Raw genomic sequence first — 21,278 nt, 5'->3', positions numbered from 1 at the left:
CAAGCACACACTTGAAAGAAAACAAAAATATCTCAATTCCACAACCCAGGGAACCCATTGTTATCATTTGGGTGAGGTTCTTTTGTATTTATTCTATGCATACAACATATGCAAACACAAATACATATCTAAAGGATGGGATTATAATCACATTTGTTTTTACTGTGAACTCTCCATAATCCTTTTTGAAATTAGAAGAAGAAAATGAGTAAGTAAATGTAAGAACATATAGAAAAAAATGCATACTGCAGGGGCAGTAACTTCTATCTTAAACCATGTGTTTGACCATTTTACCTGAGTAGTCACGACAGCCCAGCTAATTCGAGCTTGCTGAGTGAGGTTCTGTAGCTCACCAGCTTTTCAGGTGGCTCCTTTTTGTATTTCTATGCCTTTGTGGGTTGTCTTTCTCTGAGTTCAGAAGCCCTGAATTGATATATATGTAGCTATAGATATAGATATAATTTCTTATATTTCAATAGGCCACAGGGAAAATGGACGAAAACCAATTCGTGGCTGTGACAAGCACAAACGCTGCCAAGATCTTCAACCTGTATCCCCGCAAGGGAAGAATATCTGTGGGTTCTGACAGCGACCTCGTCATCTGGGATCCAGATGCTGTGAAGATCGTCTCTGCCAAGAACCACCAGTCTGTAAGGCCCGCTCTGGTGGGAGTGGAGTAGAATGGAGAATGCATGCAAGGAACTTGGTCAGGAGAAATGTGTTTATGTGGTGTGCCAGGGTAGTTAGACTAGGACGGGTTGCAATAATAATCCATCCCCTAAATCTCAGTGGCTCAAAACCTCAACTGTGTTTCTCCTGCTTTCCAAAGCAGATGGGCTCTGCCCATTCTAGTCACTCAGGGACAGAGGCCAATAGAGGCTTCCTCTCTACATATGTTTTCATGATTGCTGAGACAGGGGAACATGACCTGGTGAATGGTCTACTGGCTCTGAAAGCTTCCCCTAGACGTGGTGTACGTCACTGCCTCTCACATGGCACTGGTCTTAGCCAGTCCTGTGGCTATACCTAACTTCCGGAAGTCAGGACGTGCAATGATCCTTTGTGCCTGGAAAGAGAAAGAATAGGAAATAACTGGTAAACAGCACTGATGACTTCCTCACGATGAGTTTCACATGGAGGATGATAATTAAAGTGCAGTACCTAACAGAAACGGGTTCGACACTGTTGTTAAAAATAGTTAATATTTTTAAGCACTTATGTTTCAGGCACTGTGCTTTGAATTCACTGGATTTCCATAGTAGTCTTCTACAGGTAGGGACTATTATCCTCCGTTTTATAGATTAAAAATTGGAGATACAGAAAAATTAAATAATTTGTGCAGCAAGCGAATGGTGAAGCTAGCATTGAAACCCAGACAAGCTGACTCTAAACTGATGTTCTTAATTATTGGCCGTACAGTAATGCCTCTTGCTGGTTGAGTAATGAAGGAGGTAGGGAGAAATCCCATTTTTGGTGGCAATGGCCTTTGCTTAAATATTGTGTCATCTCATGTTATTTAATTTGGAGCTAGAGGGACCTAAAGGCTACATAACCTCTCTGCCCACCTGCTCAATACAAGACAGTGATGTACAGCATCCTGGATAGTTATCCAGCTTCTCTTTGAACACTACCCAAGACAAAAGTTGACTTCCACTTGAGGACCTTATTAAAGACCGGACACTTCTTTTTGCTAGGAAGTTTAGTCTTGTCTTAGTAAATCTGTCTCCGGTGCCTTCTACCCACTGGATGCTTGCAGATGCATGGTGAGCTTTTCCTGGCTTACCTGGTGAATCAGCAGCAAATGACACTGAAGGTCTCAAGGAGAGAAGGTACGTTCCTCTTTCTCCTCTTTCTATACCCTTACTGTGGCTTTGCTTCTCACCCCTGCCTCTAGGCTGCAGAGTACAACATCTTTGAAGGGATGGAGCTGCGCGGGGCTCCTCTGGTTGTCATCTGCCAGGGCAAGATCATGCTGGAAGACGGCAACCTGCACGTGACCCAGGGGGCTGGCCGCTTCATACCCTGCAGCCCGTTCTCCGACTATGTCTACAAGCGCATTAAAGCACGGAGGAAGGTAAAAAGCAGGGGAGCTCTGAGGTGGTGCAGGAGCTTTGTGTTCCACTCACGCTCAGAGATAGTAACCATGAACACAGGGCACTGTGATCTCTAGACTCTCACTGAGAAATTCAGTGACAGTCTTGTCCCCAAGAACAGCTACACAGACTTAATGTACTATTAAAGAGGGTGTTGAAAATTTTTGTTCAAAGAGAGCTTTTTTTCCCAAATGACTTTTCCTACATTTTTATAGTACTTTATTAAAAATAATTTAAATTCGAATAATTCAAAATAAGGCCAGTGTATTTTTTTAAAAAATAAATTACTCTTAAAGTCTGAAGGTGAGAACTGAGAATCCACACTGACACATCCCTGTGTCATTCTGTCCAGTGCTGCTCCACAGGGGCAAACACTTATAACATTTTAGCTACTGTATTTTGAATAAAACTTTGTTTCTCTGATTTTATATATAAACACACACAGAGATATGTGTGTATATGTATAGGTCTATAGATACATGTGTGCAAATGTGTGCATGTGTATAAAAAATGGAGGTGCAGAGAAATTAAATATATATTTACAATATATGTATTATATTTATATATACTTAATATATAAATATAGAATAATATATAAATATATAAATAAACATATATTTATATTGTATTGTGTATTGTATTGTAACAATACAATAAATATAATTAAAAACAAATAAAAATGCATATAAATATATTCACATATTTATATTTATTGTATTTATTGTATTATACTTTTTATACACACACTATATATATATACACACATATACATATATATGTATATATATGTGTTTGTATACATATGTGTATTAGCCCTACCCTAGGATTGTGGAATTTGAGCTCCACACTCCAGTTTGGGCCTAATAGAGAAGGAGACTTCCCCAGTATTGACCCTTTATTTCTATGAGTGTGATTTAGATTCTGAAACCAGGGAAGTGTTGATGATGTAGAGTTCTTGGTTTTGGGGAGTACAGATACAGTCATCACATCACTAGAATCATTAGCATCTGCACATTTGATGGGCTCGGCTTCTGTGCTGGCATTTGAGTCACTAACAGGGAAGGAGGCTCTGACAGGACTTAGGACTTCTTGTGATGATCCATCCTGCACTGTCAGGCTTCTCTGGCAGCACGTCCTCACTGCCTCCCCTCTGGCCAAAGTTAAGAAATGGGTGGAGGTTGTGTGCCGCTGCCATGGGTGGTCTTGCAGTGTTTGTCCAGTTGACTGTAAGCCCCTTTGCGGGAGGTACCGTGTTTCCCATGGCCAAAGGCCCTAGTGCCTGGCACAAGGCCTAGCAGAGCATGTGCTGGGTGGAAGTTGCTGGCTGGCTCCACAGTCCCAGGGCAAGTTCACAGCCACAGACAGAGGTCAGTGGGTCAGACCACAGACACTCACTTCAAGGCCTGCCCACCCTGGTGTGTGCTGAAGAGTGTGAGGGTGGAGCTCCCATGTGATCCCATCCTGGCCAGGACCTGTGACCTCGTGTCATGACCTACCCTTCCTATCCCTCTGCTCCAGCTGTACTGCTGTTCTTCTATTTCATAATCATTCCCACTGCAGCTGTCTGCCCTTGCTCTTCTCTTTGCTGGCTTCTCTGTCATCCACACCACTCCCCGGTATCCCTCCAGCCTCCTCCCTCTGGCAACCCCAACCCCATAGCAACGTCCTTTGATCCTTCTGATCGAAGCTCATCTATTTAGAAGGGCCTTCACTGACCACCTCCATTGTCACTCTATCATCACATCCTCCTTTATTTATTTTATACTACTTCTCCCTTCCTCAAATTATCTTTATTATTGTTAATTCCTAGCTCCCACGACACACTGTATTCACTAATATATTTATGATACCTAGAACAGACCCTAAAATGCTGAATGAATGAATGGTGACATGCTCTTCTCTGGCTGCAGATGGCAGACCTGCATGCCGTCCCAAGGGGCATGTACGATGGGCCTGTGTTTGACCTGACCACCACCCCCAAAGGTGGCACCCCCGCAGGCTCTGCTCGGGGCTCTCCTACTCGGCCGAACCCACCTGTGAGGAATCTTCATCAGTCGGGATTTAGCCTGTCAGGTGAGTGGGACAGGCTCATCAAAAGATAAGAGAAGGGGGAAGGGGAAGATCAATGTTCTGAGGCCACAGGGTGTTCCTGAGAACTCAACCTGAAGGAGTTTTCCAGCCTAGCACTGGTGTCAACTTTAGGGAGAAGGTTACTGGGGCAAGCAGGAAGGGTCCCTGAATTGACAAGGGGTCCTGGTAAGAAAGTAAGACAAGGCAGTCAGGCTGAAGACCAGGTTTAAGTGGTGACTGATTCTGCCTAGAGATCAGCCCTGGTTGGGGGCAGGGTCAGGGAGCTGGTCCCCTCTATGAATTGATAGTGATTTCCAGCATTGGCCTATGAGCGCTATGCAACATAGTATGTTTTCTTTATTTGTCCAGATTAAAAGATAGCTTAAATTATTTTTATCCTCAAATTGCAGTAGCGTCTTCTAACCTAGGATTTTTATTATATTCTCCCATTCCTAGTAATTATAATAATGCTAACACTAGCTACCACTGATTGAACATCTACTATGTGTTAGCCGTGTGATTAGTCTTACCTATTCTTTACGAACTCTCTGATATAATTAGAAAATAATCATTCAGTTGCTCCCTAACCAGTAGTCTTAAAATGGAGAAAAATAAATGTAGATTCGCATTCCTATAATGAATAATTTAAATGTGAAGGAAGTAAGACAACAAGAAAAGAAAGACATTTAAAGGTAAAATTACAGCATATGAGGAAAGGGTAAGGAATGGGAGAAACAGAAACATGGGAGAAAGAGGTAAGGGAGACCGAGGGGAAGAAAGACAAAGGAAAAGAGTTTAAAGTTTGGAGGTGACTTTGCCAGAGGTCACATTCTGCTAGTCATAAGCAATTGTTTTCAAAGTTTTTGCCTTTTTTGTTGTTGTTGTTGTTCTCTGGCTACCTTAGTTCTTAAGCTTTTAGAGGCTCCTTTCCGAATAGACCCAAGCACACACTGAAATTTCTTTTTGTGCTGTTGTCACAAAGACCTGACCATCACTGCTTTGCACTGTGAGATCTTGGGCAAGTGACCTAACCTTTCAGAACCTCAGTTATCTCCTCTGTAAAACAGATAAGGGCACCTCTCTCAAGCCATGGTGGTGAGGATTAAAGGAGATAATGGTTAAGCACCGAAAGCATTGCCTGTCACAATGAGTGTCACGTCTTTGTCATTGTTCTTCTTCCCAGTATTATTATCATGCTCTGGGTCAGATGAAATCTAGATAAGAACTTGGCTTTTCCTACCAGAGGCTAGTTTTCGGGGCCATAAGAAAAGTCTAGAAGACCTGATAGACTGGAATGGAAGTTTCTTGGGAGGTGAGACCAGCAAGGCACTTCATATCTTGCACTCTTAAAATTAACCCAGTTTCTCTCTTGCCCACATCCCCCACCTGCCACTCTGTTTTTTTTCCCCCTGGGAATTTATTTCCAACTGTAGGCACCCAAGTGGATGAGGGGGTTCGCTCAGCCAGCAAGCGCATCGTGGCACCTCCAGGCGGCCGTTCTAATATCACATCTCTGAGTTAAGCAAGCCTTCCTCAAAGAGAGGGGCAGAAGCAAGAAGAGATTGTTTTGAAGCCAAAATGGTACACCGATATTTAAGAAGGAAAGCGAATCCAAACGGTTGTGATCTAAAGAATCAATAAGCCTCAAGCCTTATGTTTCTCCAATGTTACGCTCGCTTGCCTAGCTTTACGAATATTGCTTTGTTTTCTGTTTATGCATAGCCTTGATTTGTTTGACTCCCCTCCCCGCCATTTACATGCATGCAATCAGACAGGCCACTAAGGTAAAAGAGTCTGCTCTATCATAGTGTTGAGAGCGTGTGTAGTGCTGCATCTTATGACAAGGGGACAGACAAGCTGGGACGTCAGGGAAATGAACAAAAGGGATGCAGGTTATTTGGGGTGAGTGGGTGGTGGGAGCCTGGAGCAAGGTGGAGGGTGCAGAGGGGCTGGGGTAGGGCATGTAGGAGGGAGGTGGGTGGGTCAGGTGAGCGGAAGGGGTGTTGTATATTGTGTTGATGACGTACGTTATTTCCATGGAAGATAGCCTCTGTGGCAGCTGTCACATCACCACAGCTCCCTAGGGTCTGCCGAGAAGGCAGGCAGTCTTTGGGTTCTGTTCTTTGTCACGTCCCCTACAAGTAAATTTTGTTTCTTTGAACATTTATCAAAATGCCAAGACCCAACCATTTCTTCCACCTGCTTGATTGTGCCAGTGTTTGCTCAGGCCTCTTTCTTAGTGTTGCTTTCAAATCCTTCTCTTTCCTGGGTTGGGAAGGCCAGGCAGGGACAGAGCAAATAACACTTCTCTTCCTCTTGCCCTCCCTGCCTCTTTGGTGCTCTTAAAAGCCAGCAGCTGAGAACATAGCACAGGCCCACGTGGCGAGGGCACCCACAGCTTAAAGACGCTTCCTTCTAAACACGGCGAGGTCACCTCTCACTCTTCTGTCTTTGCAAACCGGGAAGAGTGGCATGCTTCTGGCATCCCAAGTCAGGATTTTAGCTCAGATGAGGCAGAATGAAGGGCCTCTCTTACAGGCAGTTTGTGTTTGATTCTCTTGATCCTGGCACATCCATGATAAATAGGAGTTTTTGAAAGTTGGTTTTATTAGGTGTTCCCTAATTTTTACCGTAATAGGTCATCTCAGCTTATATGAAAGTCAAGTGGGGAATTGGGAAAGCCAAAATCAGTCTTGAGCAGAGGGAGCACATTTTGTGGACCTGGTTCCACCTTTCCATTCCAAACCACCTGTTTCCCCTTCCATTAGCAGAAACTCTGGGGGAACTTTGTGTCTCAGTCCTAGAATCTCCCCAAGTGAGTGGAAGTGACATGATGCAGTCTTCCTCATGGGGCACCTGAAAGAAATTAGTGTGGGTGCTTTGATCTACCTTGTCTGTCAGAGTTGAATATCTCTTTCCCTATCATGCCGCTTCTGAAAATTCAGTTTTGGAGCAAGTCCTGTGAGCAAGATAAGAATCTATAGAACCAAGATGCTCATTTTCAGAAGAAATATGTTCAACCTGGGATCAGACTTCCATGCTCTGGGGAATCCAAGTGGTAGCACCTGTAACCCTGTGTACTAAGTGCTTTGAAGAGAAGAGCAGGCCTCAGACACCTTTTAATTGCTTAGGAGAAACCATTATCTCTGACTGCAGGTTTGAATAAGTTGAAGACCAGAGAAAAGTACACACTGGGCTACAAAGGAATTTGGAGATAGCCAAGGAACAGGATTTCCCCTAGCAAGCTACCTTCTGTTCGAATCATGAAAAAAGACTATTTCCCCTTAGAATAGGGAAGCTTGCTATTTTAAAGCTCTTGTAGTGCTTTTCTTTTAAGGGAGATGTAGTAAAAGGGAAAATGTAGCTCTTAATTTACACTTCAAAGATGTGGGGGTCTTTCAGAGAACTCAGAATAACAGTTTTATGTGCAGAGAGAGTTTGCCAGATCTGAAGCATATACCTCATTGACTAGGCTGTTACTTTGGGATAGGTTGCAGTACCAGCCACAGCCAGCAGATAGAGGAAAAGACACACATAAACTCGCTTCTGAGCGTCCACTTCTGCACTCTCTGCTCTGCTGTTACTCAGCCCCTGAGTCTGACTCATCCCTGCACAACCTCTCTGTGCCATGAAGATAAGTCTTCCATGGCCAAATTGGTCATCCGCACTGCCCTTGGGACTTCCGAAGTGAACCATTCCACCAGAACCTTTGATTCTGCACAAGATTTCCTTGCTCTGGGAACAACCCCCAAATGCCCTCGGGAGGAACAACATGAGCTCAGGAAGCCTCTCTTTCTTCACTTACCATTACTAACTCTCCAAGCATAGAAATCCCTGGGAATTGCGAGAATAACTCCCACTATTTTAAAATTTATATTCAGATTTGTTTCGTTTCATAAGACACATCAAACAGGCCTATACAAAAGGTTTAGGAAAAGAAAACAATGGTGAGTCCCGGCCCTCTTCGAATTCACTGGCACCTCATGCAAGTGTAGGAAGGCACGCTGGATCGTCTATCTGATTCCCAAGCTGTCCTTTGCCATCTCATCCCTTGGCCTGCCCCCCAACCCTGAGGATGCCCCTGCCATCCCCCCAACCTCCGCATATTGCCTCTGAACCCAGATGGCAATCCGTCCCGGTTCTCTCTGAGGGCCACGGGCTTGGGTAGTGGAAAGGGTGTTTGGGAAATTGTTAAATCAGTTACCTGTAGTAGAGCTATTTCTTGTACTTCTAAGTTTTCTAGAAGTGGCAGGATTGTAGTCATCCTGAAAATGGGTTTACTTCAAAATCCCTCAGCCTTGTTCTTCACGACTGTCTATACTGAGAGTGTCATGTTTCCACAAAGGGCTGATACCTGAGCCTGGATTTTCACTCATCCCTGAGAAGCCCTTTCCAGTAGGGTGGGCAATTCCCAACTTCCTTGCCACAAGCTTCCCAGGCTTTCTCCTCTGGAAAACTCCAGCTTGAGTCCCAGATACACTCATGGGCTGCCCTGGGCAGCCAGCATTCATTGTAAGTTCCCTCTTTGAAAACTGGTGTGTGGGTGTTCAGTTCTGTGTCTGGTGGGTGTGGACAGACAGTAATCTCCTGTGATCTGTGCTAGCTGTGAGGCAGCTCTGGAACGTGAAGAGCTGTTTGGTTTGAACCGTGAACAAAACTGTGTTTTGAGTTTAGCTGACATTAAAGAAAAAAGTTCATCAAGTGACTGTTAATGTAAACCTGGTTATTAAAATAACTATGAAATTACCAACATTGTTCTCCAGTCTTCTTCTTTGTGTGATGTGCATTTTCACCTATAATATTAAAATTGCCCAGTAGAACTGAAAGGGTTAGTAAGAGGGGCAGGCAGATCTGCTGATAACAGAGTTGTCTGGAGAAAAATTGGGGGCTTCTATTTTTGAAATTGAGTTGTTAGTTTTGACCACCAAGCTTGATGGCCATTTTGAAACTTTGGAGAATGAGTAAGTTTTTTTCTTCTGTGGATCATCAAATTTAGTATTATATGCCATTTGGGATAAATCTAGCTAAGTCCAGAACAGAGCCATAAAGCTTTTTGTTTTGGGTTTTTTTTTTTTTTTTTTTTTTTGGTCTTTCCCCTAAAGCCTTGCTATTTGATTGTTTTGCAAGCATTTTCTGCTTCTTTTTAATAGCCTAGACTTGAAGAAAAACTCAAATTACACCCATACCAAAGTATATTCTTTAGCAAATGGATCCCAAGGAGTAAAATCAGTGTACGGAAGCATTATTTGCTATATCTGCTCTTCTTAGAGCTTTCAGGTACATATCGGCAACTTGAAGACTCTGAGAAATCCTGTGATAAAGGTCTTTCAAAGTTTGCCTAATTCAGGGTTCTCAAGCTTTTGACTACTGAACCCTTCTATCCCATCCCATCTTTTAGCATCCCACCAAACCTATTATACTACACCCTTTTGAGGGAAACACTGCTGAATCCAGTTGTAATTTGTTGTGCAGATCATATTTTCATCGCAAAAGTTAAACTAGTTTACCGGGGGGAAATTGGAAAGTGGAATTTTAAAGTCTGGTGCAACTGTAAAGTTCAGTCAGGCAGACTCAAGTGTAATTGGATCTAAGTGCTAGCCCCTGACATCAGAGCGTTGCTTCTTTCCACTTCGGCCCTGTGTGCCTTCAGTAAGTGCTTCCTTCTTAGGAAAGCTCTTTTTTTATTATTATTATTTTATTTGAGATGAGTGTCCCTCTGTTGCCCAGGCTGGAGTGCAGTGGCACCATCTCAGCTCACTACAACCTCCACTTGCTGGGTTCAAGCGATTCTCCTGTCTCAGTCTCCTGAGTAGCTGGGACTACAGGCACGCGCCACCACAACCCGGCTAATTTTTTGTATTTTCAGTAGAGACAGGGTTTCACCATGTTGGCCAGGCTGGTCTTGAACTCCTGACCTCAAGTAATCCACCCGCCTCGGCCTCTCAAAGTGCTGGGATTACACCTGGCCAGGAAAGCTCTTTTTTTATGTGGGACAAAGTTGGTTGTCAGCATCTCCAGGTTTTCATTTCACCTGCTTAGTAACCTCAGAAGAAGGAGAGAGTCCCTCAATAGTTCCCGCTAAAAAGACTGATTCAGTCTGGCTTGGGGCATGTACTCACCATTGACCTAGTCACTGTGGCCAGAAGAGCACGTGGGACCAATTGGCCACACCGGATAACATACCTGGCCCCTGAGCCACCTGAACCACATGGACTCCCAATAACTCCACAAAGAAAATCAATTTGTGATAACTGAAGAGGGATGGATGCAAGGAAGGCAAAAAGAGCTGTGGCCGTGGCACCATTCGCAAGCTTGCAGGGCATGAATGTTTTGCCTGGTGATGTGGAGGTTGGGACGGGTGGGGAGGAGATGGGATACCAGGGGATGGCCATTTCTGATTAATTGCTTTTATATGTGATGAGCCCCCGTTGGTTTGATAGAACAATGCCCTTGATACAGGAGCATAGAGTGATTATACCTTTTAACACAGAAGCTCAGAATCCCAGTCAAAAGCTACTCTAAGTGCATAAAGAATTAATTATTTTACAGTTGAAGTTCGAGTTTTGATGTTTAATAAGCTTTGGTTTATAGCCCCATTTTATGGCTCTAACTCAGGATTGGTGAAGCGCCTCTCCCTGCTCATGACCGAGGCAGCAGCTGAGCTCTGTTTAGGATTTGAGTGGGTTTAAAGGCAATAGTCAGCACTTAACAAACTCAGGATGCAGCAGTCTGAAAGGCATGAAGAGGTTTTCTTCTTAAATGGTGAAAGATACACATTGACTTTCACATCTCTTCCTTCAGGGTGGAGCTGTTCAGTGGCTGAGTCACGTTGACCAGGTGGGGAATGAGAATGCTGAGTAGGAGACTAAAAAGGGCCCTCTGGTTCCAAATAACTTTCTGGAATCAGCTCTTCTACCACCAACCCGTCACAAAGGAGACCCGGACCATGAGCAGGAGATGGGGGATAAAAAGGCCAAAGTAACCTGCGGAAATGAGATCACATGCTTAAGGCTGGTACTTTTCAGAATCTGAAGAGTTCTAGATCCTGCCCTTTGCTCAGATGGCTGCTAAGCACACAGCAGGACACTTAACATGACCTGGACAACAGGGTACTTCGCATGCAGAACTTCGGAGGCCACAAAACTTACAACAGCCTACTATTTCAGGACAAGCCCAGGGAGCCAGCAGCTTGCTGGCTGCCCACCCACTGTGGGTCTGAGAGATGGTGACAGTTCCCTTTGTTCTCTCCTAAAGCAGAGGTTGCTTTTAGCTGCAAGAGTTCAGAGTTGCCTGTTAACTTTCTGTCCCAGGTGATGGACCTTAGAACTTCTGCCTGCTGCTTTGGTATATGGAATGGGGCATGGATGTTGAGGGGTAGGAAAGCAGAGTGCTAAAGAAAGAGGTGCATAGGCTGCCCATGGACTTAGGGGCATAGTGAAAGGCAGAAACTGGAATTCCGGGCTGTGTTCCCTGAAATGCGACTACTAGAGAGGTAAGGATTTTTAGTTTTTATACATGTGGGTGAAGTAAGCTATACTGCATTCCATAGTTGCAGAACATCATCTCTGTCACAGAATATTATTTCTGGTAAGGGACATTCCTCACAATAGGAAATAGACATAAGAACGGGTTACTTTGGGCACCCCAATGCTATCTCTGGAGAAAACAATTACACACACACACATACACACAGCTGACAAAGAAGGGTCAGTGGCTCATTGTTTACAGAAGACATTTTAATACACATAGGCACATTTATATTATATATGCTACAGCTCAACAGAAGCACTTGTTTCCCATTCGAGGGCTGCCAGATCAGCTGCCTGTTCACAACAGCACAGATAAGTGAAGTTTGAAATTTTAATATCAGTGTTTAATATCAGTCAGACACACTGAATTTGTAATAAACAGGAATCACAGACAGATAGCAGGAAACAGGATTTTATGTAGACAATACAGGGACAACTGGGTACAGAAACAAGCTTGCAGTGCTTTTTGTGCCTTTTCGTTCTGCTTTTGAAGAGCTAAAGCCTTAGCATTACTGCTTCAGCCACAAGCAGCAACACTGGTCCCTACTAGCTACATTAATACTCTTTCTTCCTACTTATTCTTCCATCCAATCTACAAAAGCTATGATAATAGAACATCTAGTGGTTTCTGGTTGAAACTTTCCTATCAGAAGAAGCCTAGCTACTAATTAATTAGGTTACCGTAATTAATTTAGCAATGCTCTGTGCTGGTTGCTGTTCATTCCTGCCCTAGCAATGACCTCAGGCAAAACCAGTGCCACCATGGCAGTGGGTTAGCCATTAGCAGACGACTTCCTGGAATTAGGGTTGTGGCATAAGTTGCCGGGTTTGACTGCCCTACGCATCTACTCGAGGTCACTGAGGGTGTACTGGAGGTGGGCAGCTCTGTCACAGTGCAAGAGCCTTATAGCTGGGATGCTCTTGGACTTCAAAACCTGCTCAGACTTTGCAGATGCTCCATACAGGCAAGGGAAGCACTGGGAGAAAAACATTCAAGAATACCAGGCCAAAGGATTTAATAGTCATCTTGTTTTCTAAAAATCACAGCTCTGAGCCTCGGTTGTCACAACTCCGGAAGAGACATGTTCCACCTAGTGGGATATTAACGTTTAGCCCAAGTTATAGAATAAAACCAAAGGATCTGATGTCAACAACTAGCAATGACCATAAAGATTTAGGAAAAGTTTAAATTTTGGAAAAGTTTTTTGTTCTCATGTTTAAAATGCACAGTGGTGGGAGGTGATTACAATCAGCTGTTCCGCACTGTCAGATACCATGGTTTTGCTTTTCAAACTTGAAATACACTGTGTGTCATTCACCTGGCTAGCACTAGAAATCCATCTTACTCTCTGAGCCCGTGCTCTCTCATCTGTGCATCCATGGTTCCCAAAAGCCCACAGAGGTGCTTCAGTCACAGAAGCAGCTCACTGGAAATAAAACTAGGGATTCAGCCTACAGAGATTGTATCGGGTTCCCATCCCATCATAAATGTATACGTGTGAAATGGCACTATGGCTTAACTCTCATCACAGTGGAGATCGTAATAGTTCCATGGCTCTTTGGTAAGTGTAATTACAGAAAAATTTCCCAAAGCCTCTTCTTGGGAAGGATGCAAACAAGGTCGCAGCGAGAGGAGGAACCTGGTTACTTAGGGAGGTGAGTCCACAGCACATAAAGGCTTGAATCAAAACAAATGAAGGATAGAAGTAAACATGCAAGTAGTCCCTGACACTCGTGGGGTTACCAGACTGCAGCAGAATCTGGTCACTTTCTTATTCTTGCTCTTTCCAACACATCCCCTTCTCTGAAATCGAGTCAGGGCAATTGCTTCAAGTTTATAGTGTTTGGAGAAAAACAGAATAGCACAGACAAATGATGTGGGAACTGTAGGGAAAAGGAATCAAACAAACAACAAAAGAGCTGGCTTTTAATTATGTAACAATAATATGGTTGCTATTAGAGAAGCACTATTTCACAGCTCTGCCCGAAACTCTGGGCCTATTAGCTCAGTGAAGAGAAAACTGTGAATGCCAAGCTGAAGTTTAGCTCTGGCTTTCTACACATACTTGGTTGCCCCAGTGTAACCTCTTTATGGAAAAGCCTTGCATAAAAGACAGCCATCTCTGTTTCTTCGGTCCATTTTCACTTGCCTGGCTTCCCAAATGGGCATCAGTCAGGTCTTCCCAGTTGCCAGCTTACTGCCATCTTGGTGTGACACATGCTCTCCATAAGTAAGGACAGGTTTAGGTACTCTGAGTAGCCAAGAGGTGAAAACAATCCCCCACCAAGCCTGTTCACTTCTGGACCCTACCCAGGGGCATATGGGTTGCCAAAAATAGTTCTTCTGTAAAGACCTGTGTATCTGTACAGTGGAGTTACATCATATGCACGTCTCACTTAGGTGAATTAAACTTTGTGGCAAATCAATAAATAAAATATAAAGAAAAAGAGTGAGACATCAGTGATATTTTAAATAAGTAGGCGATTCTGCCTGCCATTCTTGTAGTAAGCACAAGGGAGAAGGGAGACATGATACCACTGTTCCCTTAGTCTCCATGAACTTGCCTGTCTTGGATGTGTGGGCATTCCACTGTACTAAGAGTAATTCTAAGGCCAGGTTCGGTGGCTCATGCCTGTAATCCCAGCACTTTGGGAGGCCAAGGTGGGCGGATCACTTGAGACCAGGAGTTTGAAACCAACCTGGCCAGCATAGCAAAATCCTATCTCTACTAAAAATACAAAAAATTAGCTACACATGGTGGCACACACATGCGATCCCAGCTACTTAGGAGGCTGAGACACAAGAATCACTTGAACCCGGGAGGCAGATGTAGTGAGCAGAGATCATGCCGCTGCACTCCAGCCTGGGTGACAGAGCGAGACTCTGCCTGAAAAGAAAAAAAATAGTAATTCTAGTCTATAAAAACAAGTATAATTTGTTCAACATTTTAGCTCATCTGGTATTAGCCAAAATGAGACCAAAAATAAAAATAACTAAGTCAAAACAAAACAAAAGCAATGACTTGTTTCATTAGTGAAAGGTGACACTGTATTGGGCTTTACTGAGAAAAGATACTTCCCATATACGTTATGGGTAATTTAAGGGGTTTTTCAATGGTAAATTTTACTATCTTCTAAATTCATTTCTAACTTAGACAATAAACCCCATATAAGATGCAACTTTTCTGAACTGCAAGGTGGACATACTTTCAGTGCGATGACATTCTTTTCTGATCCTCTCCAGATACTGGTCTCTGCTAATCTTCAGAGGACAATTAGCCCTCAAGGAACATGCTTCTTGGAAGGAGAGTGGTGGGCTAATATTTAGCAATTCACTTGTTAGGAGGGAAAAAACGAGCATTTACCAGTTTCCGTGGTGTAAATGCTCCCATTATTACCAATTTCAAGTTACCACCTTCACATTGTTGAAGAGGGAGCTGGGAAGTGGTGTGCACAGCAGGCTCCTGCCAGCTGAGATAAGCGGATCTAATGCTGATTCACGCACATCACTGGAAGGCCCTCATCCATCTCTGTTACTTTTAATCTGATTCCATTTGTGCCTCCCTGATAGAATTCCTTATCTTTATCCAAGTAGCCTGGGGCATTCTGACCACTTTATGAAACTTTCGAGGTCTGAAAAGTCTCACTGAGTCCTGTGTCCATTTGTCCATTTGTCACTGCGTAATTAGGAGTGGAAAAATAAATCTATATTCATATATTAATTTTAAAATAAAAATAAAGGCAGTTTAGAATAACAATTATAGCACTAAAAAGGCAGGGTATGGCTCATCTAGTATAACCCTCTCATTTTAGATAAATAAAGTAAAGCACAGAAAGTGGCTAAGTGACTTGCTCTAGATCACACAGTTGATTGATGTGAAACGACATCCCAGGAGCTCAGGCCCAGGACCCTTCACTGTGTTGTGCTGCCTTTTTTGAAATATATTCATTCACATTTTCTAAGTCATGGTGTGTGGAGTGGCAAGAACTACTGTCAGCTTTTCTTGACATATGTAATTAGAAGTTTCTGGCATGAGATTGTCCCAAGAAGAAGACATGAGGCCTTTACAAGTTGTTATTCTGACCATCCTCATCTTGTGGGTCTTTGGTTTGTTCCAAGGCTAGATTTGGTTGTCTTTTGTTAAAGTCCCTGTTTACTCTTAAAAAGAAAAAAAAAAAGATGTTTTATTCTTTGAAAAATAAAATGAAAGGTTTAAGCTTTTGAAATAATATTAAGCCCGATAATTTATAAATAAGCATGAGCCAAGGAAATCTTTTAAAAGGCTTTGATTTTTAAGTGTTTAAATCCTAATTCCTCTTCCCTTCTCACAAATGAAAACTTGATGCTAAGCTAATTTATCAATTAAAAAATGTTAAATACCTTACAAAAAAAGGTTTCTACATTTTCTATAATAGATTGCATCATTTTCCCAATTAGAAAATAATTTTTAAAATGTTAAAAATATATTTTCTCTGCAAGTAAAGTCTGGCTGAAACATGCCACCATTTCCGGGGCTGTTGTTCTCCCAGGAATTACTTACTTTTCTCTGTTGAAAATTATGAACTCCTTCTGGACAGAGTCAAGGTGCTCTTGAAGAAGACATGTCTTCCAGGTGAACGTAGAAAAAAAAAATAGAGGTATAGTTAGCAGACAAATGAGGATCTTCAAACAGCCAATAACCTGTTGACAGTCTATTCAATGAATAGCCCCAAATTGAGAAGTAAGTCGTATCTTCAAAATGGATGCTATGTGAAGAAGATTCCGGGAAGCTGGCAAAACAGGAAGCACCAGGAATCTGTCTCCCCTCCTAGACAGCGATTGCACTGGCAGAATCTGTCTAATGTCACTATTTTAGAACTCTGGAGTCTATTGAAAGCTTGCAACTTTCAGGGAAGTCTTGGGTGGCAAAGCGCAGTTAATTATGAGCAACTTAAGCTCTTAGCACAGCAGCAGCTACCCATCCCTCATACTCCAGCCCCATGGGAGGGAGCTGAGCACACACATGTTCTGGAGCAGTTTGCACACAGCCTGTGAGAGTCAGGGTGGAAAGCAAGAACCATGTTCTCCAAATTCTGAGGATCTGTGCTTCCAACACTACTGCTTCTGATCACAGAGGTGCAAACAAAATGCTTGATGGCCATTGTTATTGCACCTCCCCCACACTGCTGCCAGCCACTCTCCCTCAGGCTGAAGTGACTTCTGGGAGAATTAAAGGGCCAGCACATTTTCGCCCCCTTCATTTTTCTCCTTTCCTCTTTTTGGGAGCCACACGTGAAAGGCTGGGACATTCAAAAACAACTGCATCTGTAGGGAAAATTAGAAAGTGACTGCACATGCCCAGGAAAGGGTGCAGGCTCAGAAAAGACCTATGAAGATCTTATGTTTACACCTCAGCTGATCCTTGGCATGGAGACAGCTTACAACAATAATAAAAAATAAAAAAAACAATAACAAAAAACAGCAAACCCTGGGGATGGGAGAAATCTGATTTTCCTAGATTTATCACATTATTAGATTCAAGTGTCCAATACAAAAAATAACAAGGCATGCCAGGAAATAGAGAAGTATGGCTCATTCACAGTAAAAAAACATAAACCAAAAAACCTATCCCTTAAAAAGACCTAATAGTAGCTCTACTAGATAAAGACTTCAAAACAACTATCTTAAAGATGCTCAAAGAGCTAAAGGAAGATATAGAGAAAATCAAGAAAATGATGTGCAAACAAAACTAAAATATTAATAAAAATATAGAAAACCTAAAAAGAAACTAAAAAGGAATTCTTGAGCTGAAAAGTGCAAGAACTAAAATTTAAAAATTTGCTACAGGGTTTCAACGCAAAATTGAGCAGGCAAGGAAGGAATCAGTATCAAACTTGATGACAGGACAGTGGAAATTACTGAGTCTGAGGAACAGAAAGAAAAAAGATTGAAGAATAATGAACAGAGCCTATAGCAAACTTGTCCAACCCACAGCCCATGGGCCACATGTGCCTCAGGATGGCTTTGAATGTGGCCCAACACAAATTCGTAAACTTTCTTAAAACATTAGGAGATTTTTTGAGGGTGATTTTTCTTTAGCTCATCAGCTATCGTTAGTGTTAGTGTATTTTATGTGTGGCCTAAGACAATTCCTCTTCTTCCAACGTGGCCCAGGGAAGCCAAAAGATTGGACATCCCTGGACTACAGAATGTATGGAACACCATCAAGCAAACCAGTGTACATACTGTGGAAGTCCCAGAAGGAGAAGAGAGAGAAAAAGGAAAACAGAATACTTAAAGAAATCATAGCTGAAAGGCATGAGCCCCCAAATCCAAAAAGGCACAGTGTATCCCAAGTAAGATGAATTCAAGAAGACCCACATTGACACATAATATAATCAAACTTTCCTTTTTTTTTTTTTTTTTTCTGACAGACTTTTGATCTGTTGCCCAGACTGGAGTGAAGTGGCATGCTCTCAGCTCACTGCAACCTCCTCCTCTTGGGTTCAAGAGATTCTCTTGCCTCAGCAACCCAAGTAGCTGGGATTACAGGTGTGCACCACTACACCTAGCTAATTTTTGAATTTTAAGTAGAGGCAGGGTTTCATCATGTTGGCCAGGCTGATCTCGAACTCCTGGCCTCAAGTGATCCACCTGCCTCAGCCTCCCAAATTGCTGGGATTACAGGTGTGAGCCACCATGTCCAGCCAATATAAGCAAACTTTCTAAAGCCAAAGACAAGGAGAGAATCTTGAAAGCAGCAAGAGAGAAAAAATTTGTCAAGTACATCATAAGATGATGGGCAGATTTCTTATCAGAAACTTTGGAGGCCAGAAGGCAGTGGGCTGATATATTCAAAGTGCTAAAAGAAAAAACCTATCAACCAAGGATCCTCTATCTGGCAGAACTGTTCTTGAAAAGTGAGAGAGAAACTAAGATGTTTCCAGATAAAAGTGGAGGGAGTTTATTACCACTAGAACTTCCCTGTAAGAAATGCTCAAAGGAGTCCTGCAAGGTAAAATGAAAGGACACGAGACAGTAACTTGAAACTATACGGAGAAATAAAGCTCTCGGTAAGTGTAAATACATTGGACAATCACGAAAGCCAAGATTATTGTAACAATAGTTTGTAACTCCTTATATTTGTATAAGAGGCTAATACATATTTAAAAAACAACAATTAATCTAAAAGCTAGTATTATTGTAAATTTAGCTTGGAGGTTCTACCTGGATTTTGTGAATAGCCTAAAAATATCTCTCTATACTGAATCCTGATAGAATGTTCCCCTCAACAATGGTACTGGAGTTAAGTATCTTTCTCTTTTAGTCAGCAGAGCCTTCTTTATTTGTGACTTTCTTGCAGACATGCAAAGCATTTGCTTTGACACTGCACTGTCCAGCTTTCAACATCTATTGATGACTTTTTCATCAAAACGAGAAAATTTAGCCTCAAAAAAAGATGATTACCAGTCCCAGGACAGAATTAGACCCAGATCAAATGTTTTAAAAGTCTGCAACAACATACTTCCAAATTTCTTCTGATGGAAAATATTCTTTAAAAAAAATCATTCAGTCATTTATTATTTTTTTTAACCTAGGAATTAGAATATACTAAGTTCTCCAGTACTGGAGAGTTTTCTTTCAGAGTGCCTGTTTAGGTGACAGGAGAGGAAACAATACAAAGCACAGAAGAGGGATGGGGAACAAGACAAACGAGAAGACACAGTTCTGTTGTATTTCACTCTTATTTGCAAACGGAGGCATTTGTAATCCTGAGGGTTTCCAGTATCGGTCACAGGGGACAGGCAGCTACAGGATAAACATAATCTGATAAAAGCTCTTTGGAGCAACACTTTTACCCCAAGATTTTAGGAAAAATAATTTTTAGCATTAAAAATCAAGGTTATAATCGAGTGAAATGCAAAATCCACATGGATTTTTTTTCCCTCTACTATGTAACTATTTTATTTAAACAAAGATATGAAATACATACTTGCAGATGACCTTTTAGTGTGACACTTCAGACCCCATTACCCTTAAAGGGTTCATGTTCAACTTGTTCTTTTTCCTCTGCTTTAGGTGGAGAAGTTTAAGAAGTGTGGCCAAATGGATACATCAACAGGAGTAGCCATAAAGAGAATATGAAATGAGGGGTAAGAAAAAAGAATGGAGGGACTAATGGGTCATACATGACTTAGAAGGGAAATGATCGCTTAAAATCTTAGGACTCACATATAAAGGATGAGCAGAGCAAACACTGATTAAACTATCATAGCTGGAGATGGCATCTGAAATATTGGAAGGGGTTAGAGCAGGTGGAAATCTCAGAAGGAGAACAAGAGGACTTAGGGAATTTGCCTCAATTGTCAGACAGACTGGGTGGCATGGCAGTCTTTTGATTCTATACTTTAAAGATGTTGAGCAGAGCAAGATAAAGTGGAGGATATTCTGGGGGGAAAGAAACAACAGAGGCATCTGACATGAGCATAAAAAGAGCCAAGGAAAAGAAAGGCTAGGAGTCAGGAAGTGCAATGGAAAGTAAAGCATCACAACAGCTAACATTCTGTGGAGCACTTTACATGCACTAATTTACTCAGAACAAGCCTATGAACTTGGTACACACACCAACTCCATCTATAAATGAGGAAACTGAGACATGGGAAAAATTCAAAACTTTAGTTATGTTCCTCTGGTTTATCACATCCTAGATTCTATAACAGTGTATCTCAACCATGGTTGCACACATAGAATCACCTGAAGTAAGTTTTTAAAATACTGAAACCCAGGATATAAAATCAATGTGCAAAGATTGCTAGCATTCCTATACACCAACAACAGGCAAGCAGAGAGACAAATCATGAATGAACTCCCATTCACAACTGCTACAAAACAATAAAACACCTAGGAATATAGCTAACAAGGGAAATGAAGGACCTCTTCAAGGAGAAATACAAACCACTGCTCAAGGAAATCAGAGAGGACATAAACAAATGGAAAAACATTCCAGGTTCCCAAATAGAATCAATATCATGAAAATGGCCATACTGCCTAAAGTAGTTTATAGATTCAATGCTATTCCCATTAAATGACTGTTGGCATTCTTCACAGAATTAGAAAAAAAACTATTTTCAAATGTATACGGAACCAAATAAGAGCTCGTATAGTCAAGACAATCCTAAGCAATAAAAAAAAAAAAAGACTGGAGGCATTATTACACTACTACACTACCTGACTTCAAACTATACTACAAAGCTACAGTAACCAAAACAGCATGGTACTGGTACAATGACAGACGCATAGACCAATTAAACAGAATAGAGAACTCAGAGAGCTCAGAATAGAGAGCTCCTTTTCCAGGCTTGTGGCTTGATTGGAATTCCCTTGCCAACACTTGACTCTTTTCTAACGTGGTACCTAAACAGTGATGAATTTGGCTCTAGAGTAACAAGGTGACTGTGAGCTACACACAGTGGGGCAGAAATGGGGCTAAGCTATAGCTAATATGATATTGATATGGTGTATGTTCTTGTTAGATTTGGCTGAAGGAATGCCTTCAGTGAATGGCTCTAGATAAGACTAAAGGCAGGGAGGATGAGTAATGTCACA

The 21,278-nt window shown here is 42.1% G+C and overlaps 2 protein-coding genes across 6 annotated transcripts in view; one reads left to right on the top strand and one right to left on the bottom strand.

The window, feature by feature from the left end:
* DPYSL3 (dihydropyrimidinase like 3) overlaps positions 1 to 8,913 on the top strand; it is a 119,498-nt gene extending 110,585 nt beyond the window's left edge. For all 3 annotated transcript variants that reach the window (XM_016954009.4, XM_009449900.3, XM_009449901.4), the window contains exons 11-14: positions 480 to 650; positions 1,895 to 2,074; positions 4,004 to 4,166; positions 5,597 to 8,913. In XM_016954009.4, coding sequence (XP_016809498.3) covers positions 480 to 650; positions 1,895 to 2,074; positions 4,004 to 4,166; positions 5,597 to 5,685 — 603 coding nt within the window. In that variant the 3' untranslated portion in view covers positions 5,686 to 8,913. The remainder of the gene's footprint in view (positions 1 to 479; positions 651 to 1,894; positions 2,075 to 4,003; positions 4,167 to 5,596) is intronic.
* STK32A (serine/threonine kinase 32A) overlaps positions 7,965 to 21,278 on the bottom strand; it is a 157,017-nt gene continuing 143,703 nt past the window's right edge. For 2 of the 3 annotated variants that reach the window (XM_054684687.2, XM_063811572.1), the window contains 2 exons: positions 16,234 to 16,298; positions 7,965 to 11,146 (listed from right to left, as the gene is read on the bottom strand). In XM_054684687.2, the coding sequence (XP_054540662.2) occupies positions 11,029 to 11,146; positions 16,234 to 16,298 (183 nt within the window). In that variant the 3' untranslated portion in view covers positions 7,965 to 11,028. Of the gene's footprint in view, positions 11,147 to 11,878; positions 15,852 to 16,233; positions 16,299 to 21,278 lie in introns of those variants that run through there. The other variant, XM_527065.7, reaches the window with a different exon arrangement.

Source organism: Pan troglodytes, chromosome 4 (genome assembly GCF_028858775.2).
Source record: "Pan troglodytes isolate AG18354 chromosome 4, NHGRI_mPanTro3-v2.0_pri, whole genome shotgun sequence".
NCBI classification, from domain to species: domain Eukaryota; kingdom Metazoa; phylum Chordata; class Mammalia; order Primates; family Hominidae; genus Pan; species Pan troglodytes.
The sequence above is the reverse complement of the archived record's forward strand: the minus strand, read 5'-3'. Positions and strand labels throughout refer to the sequence as shown.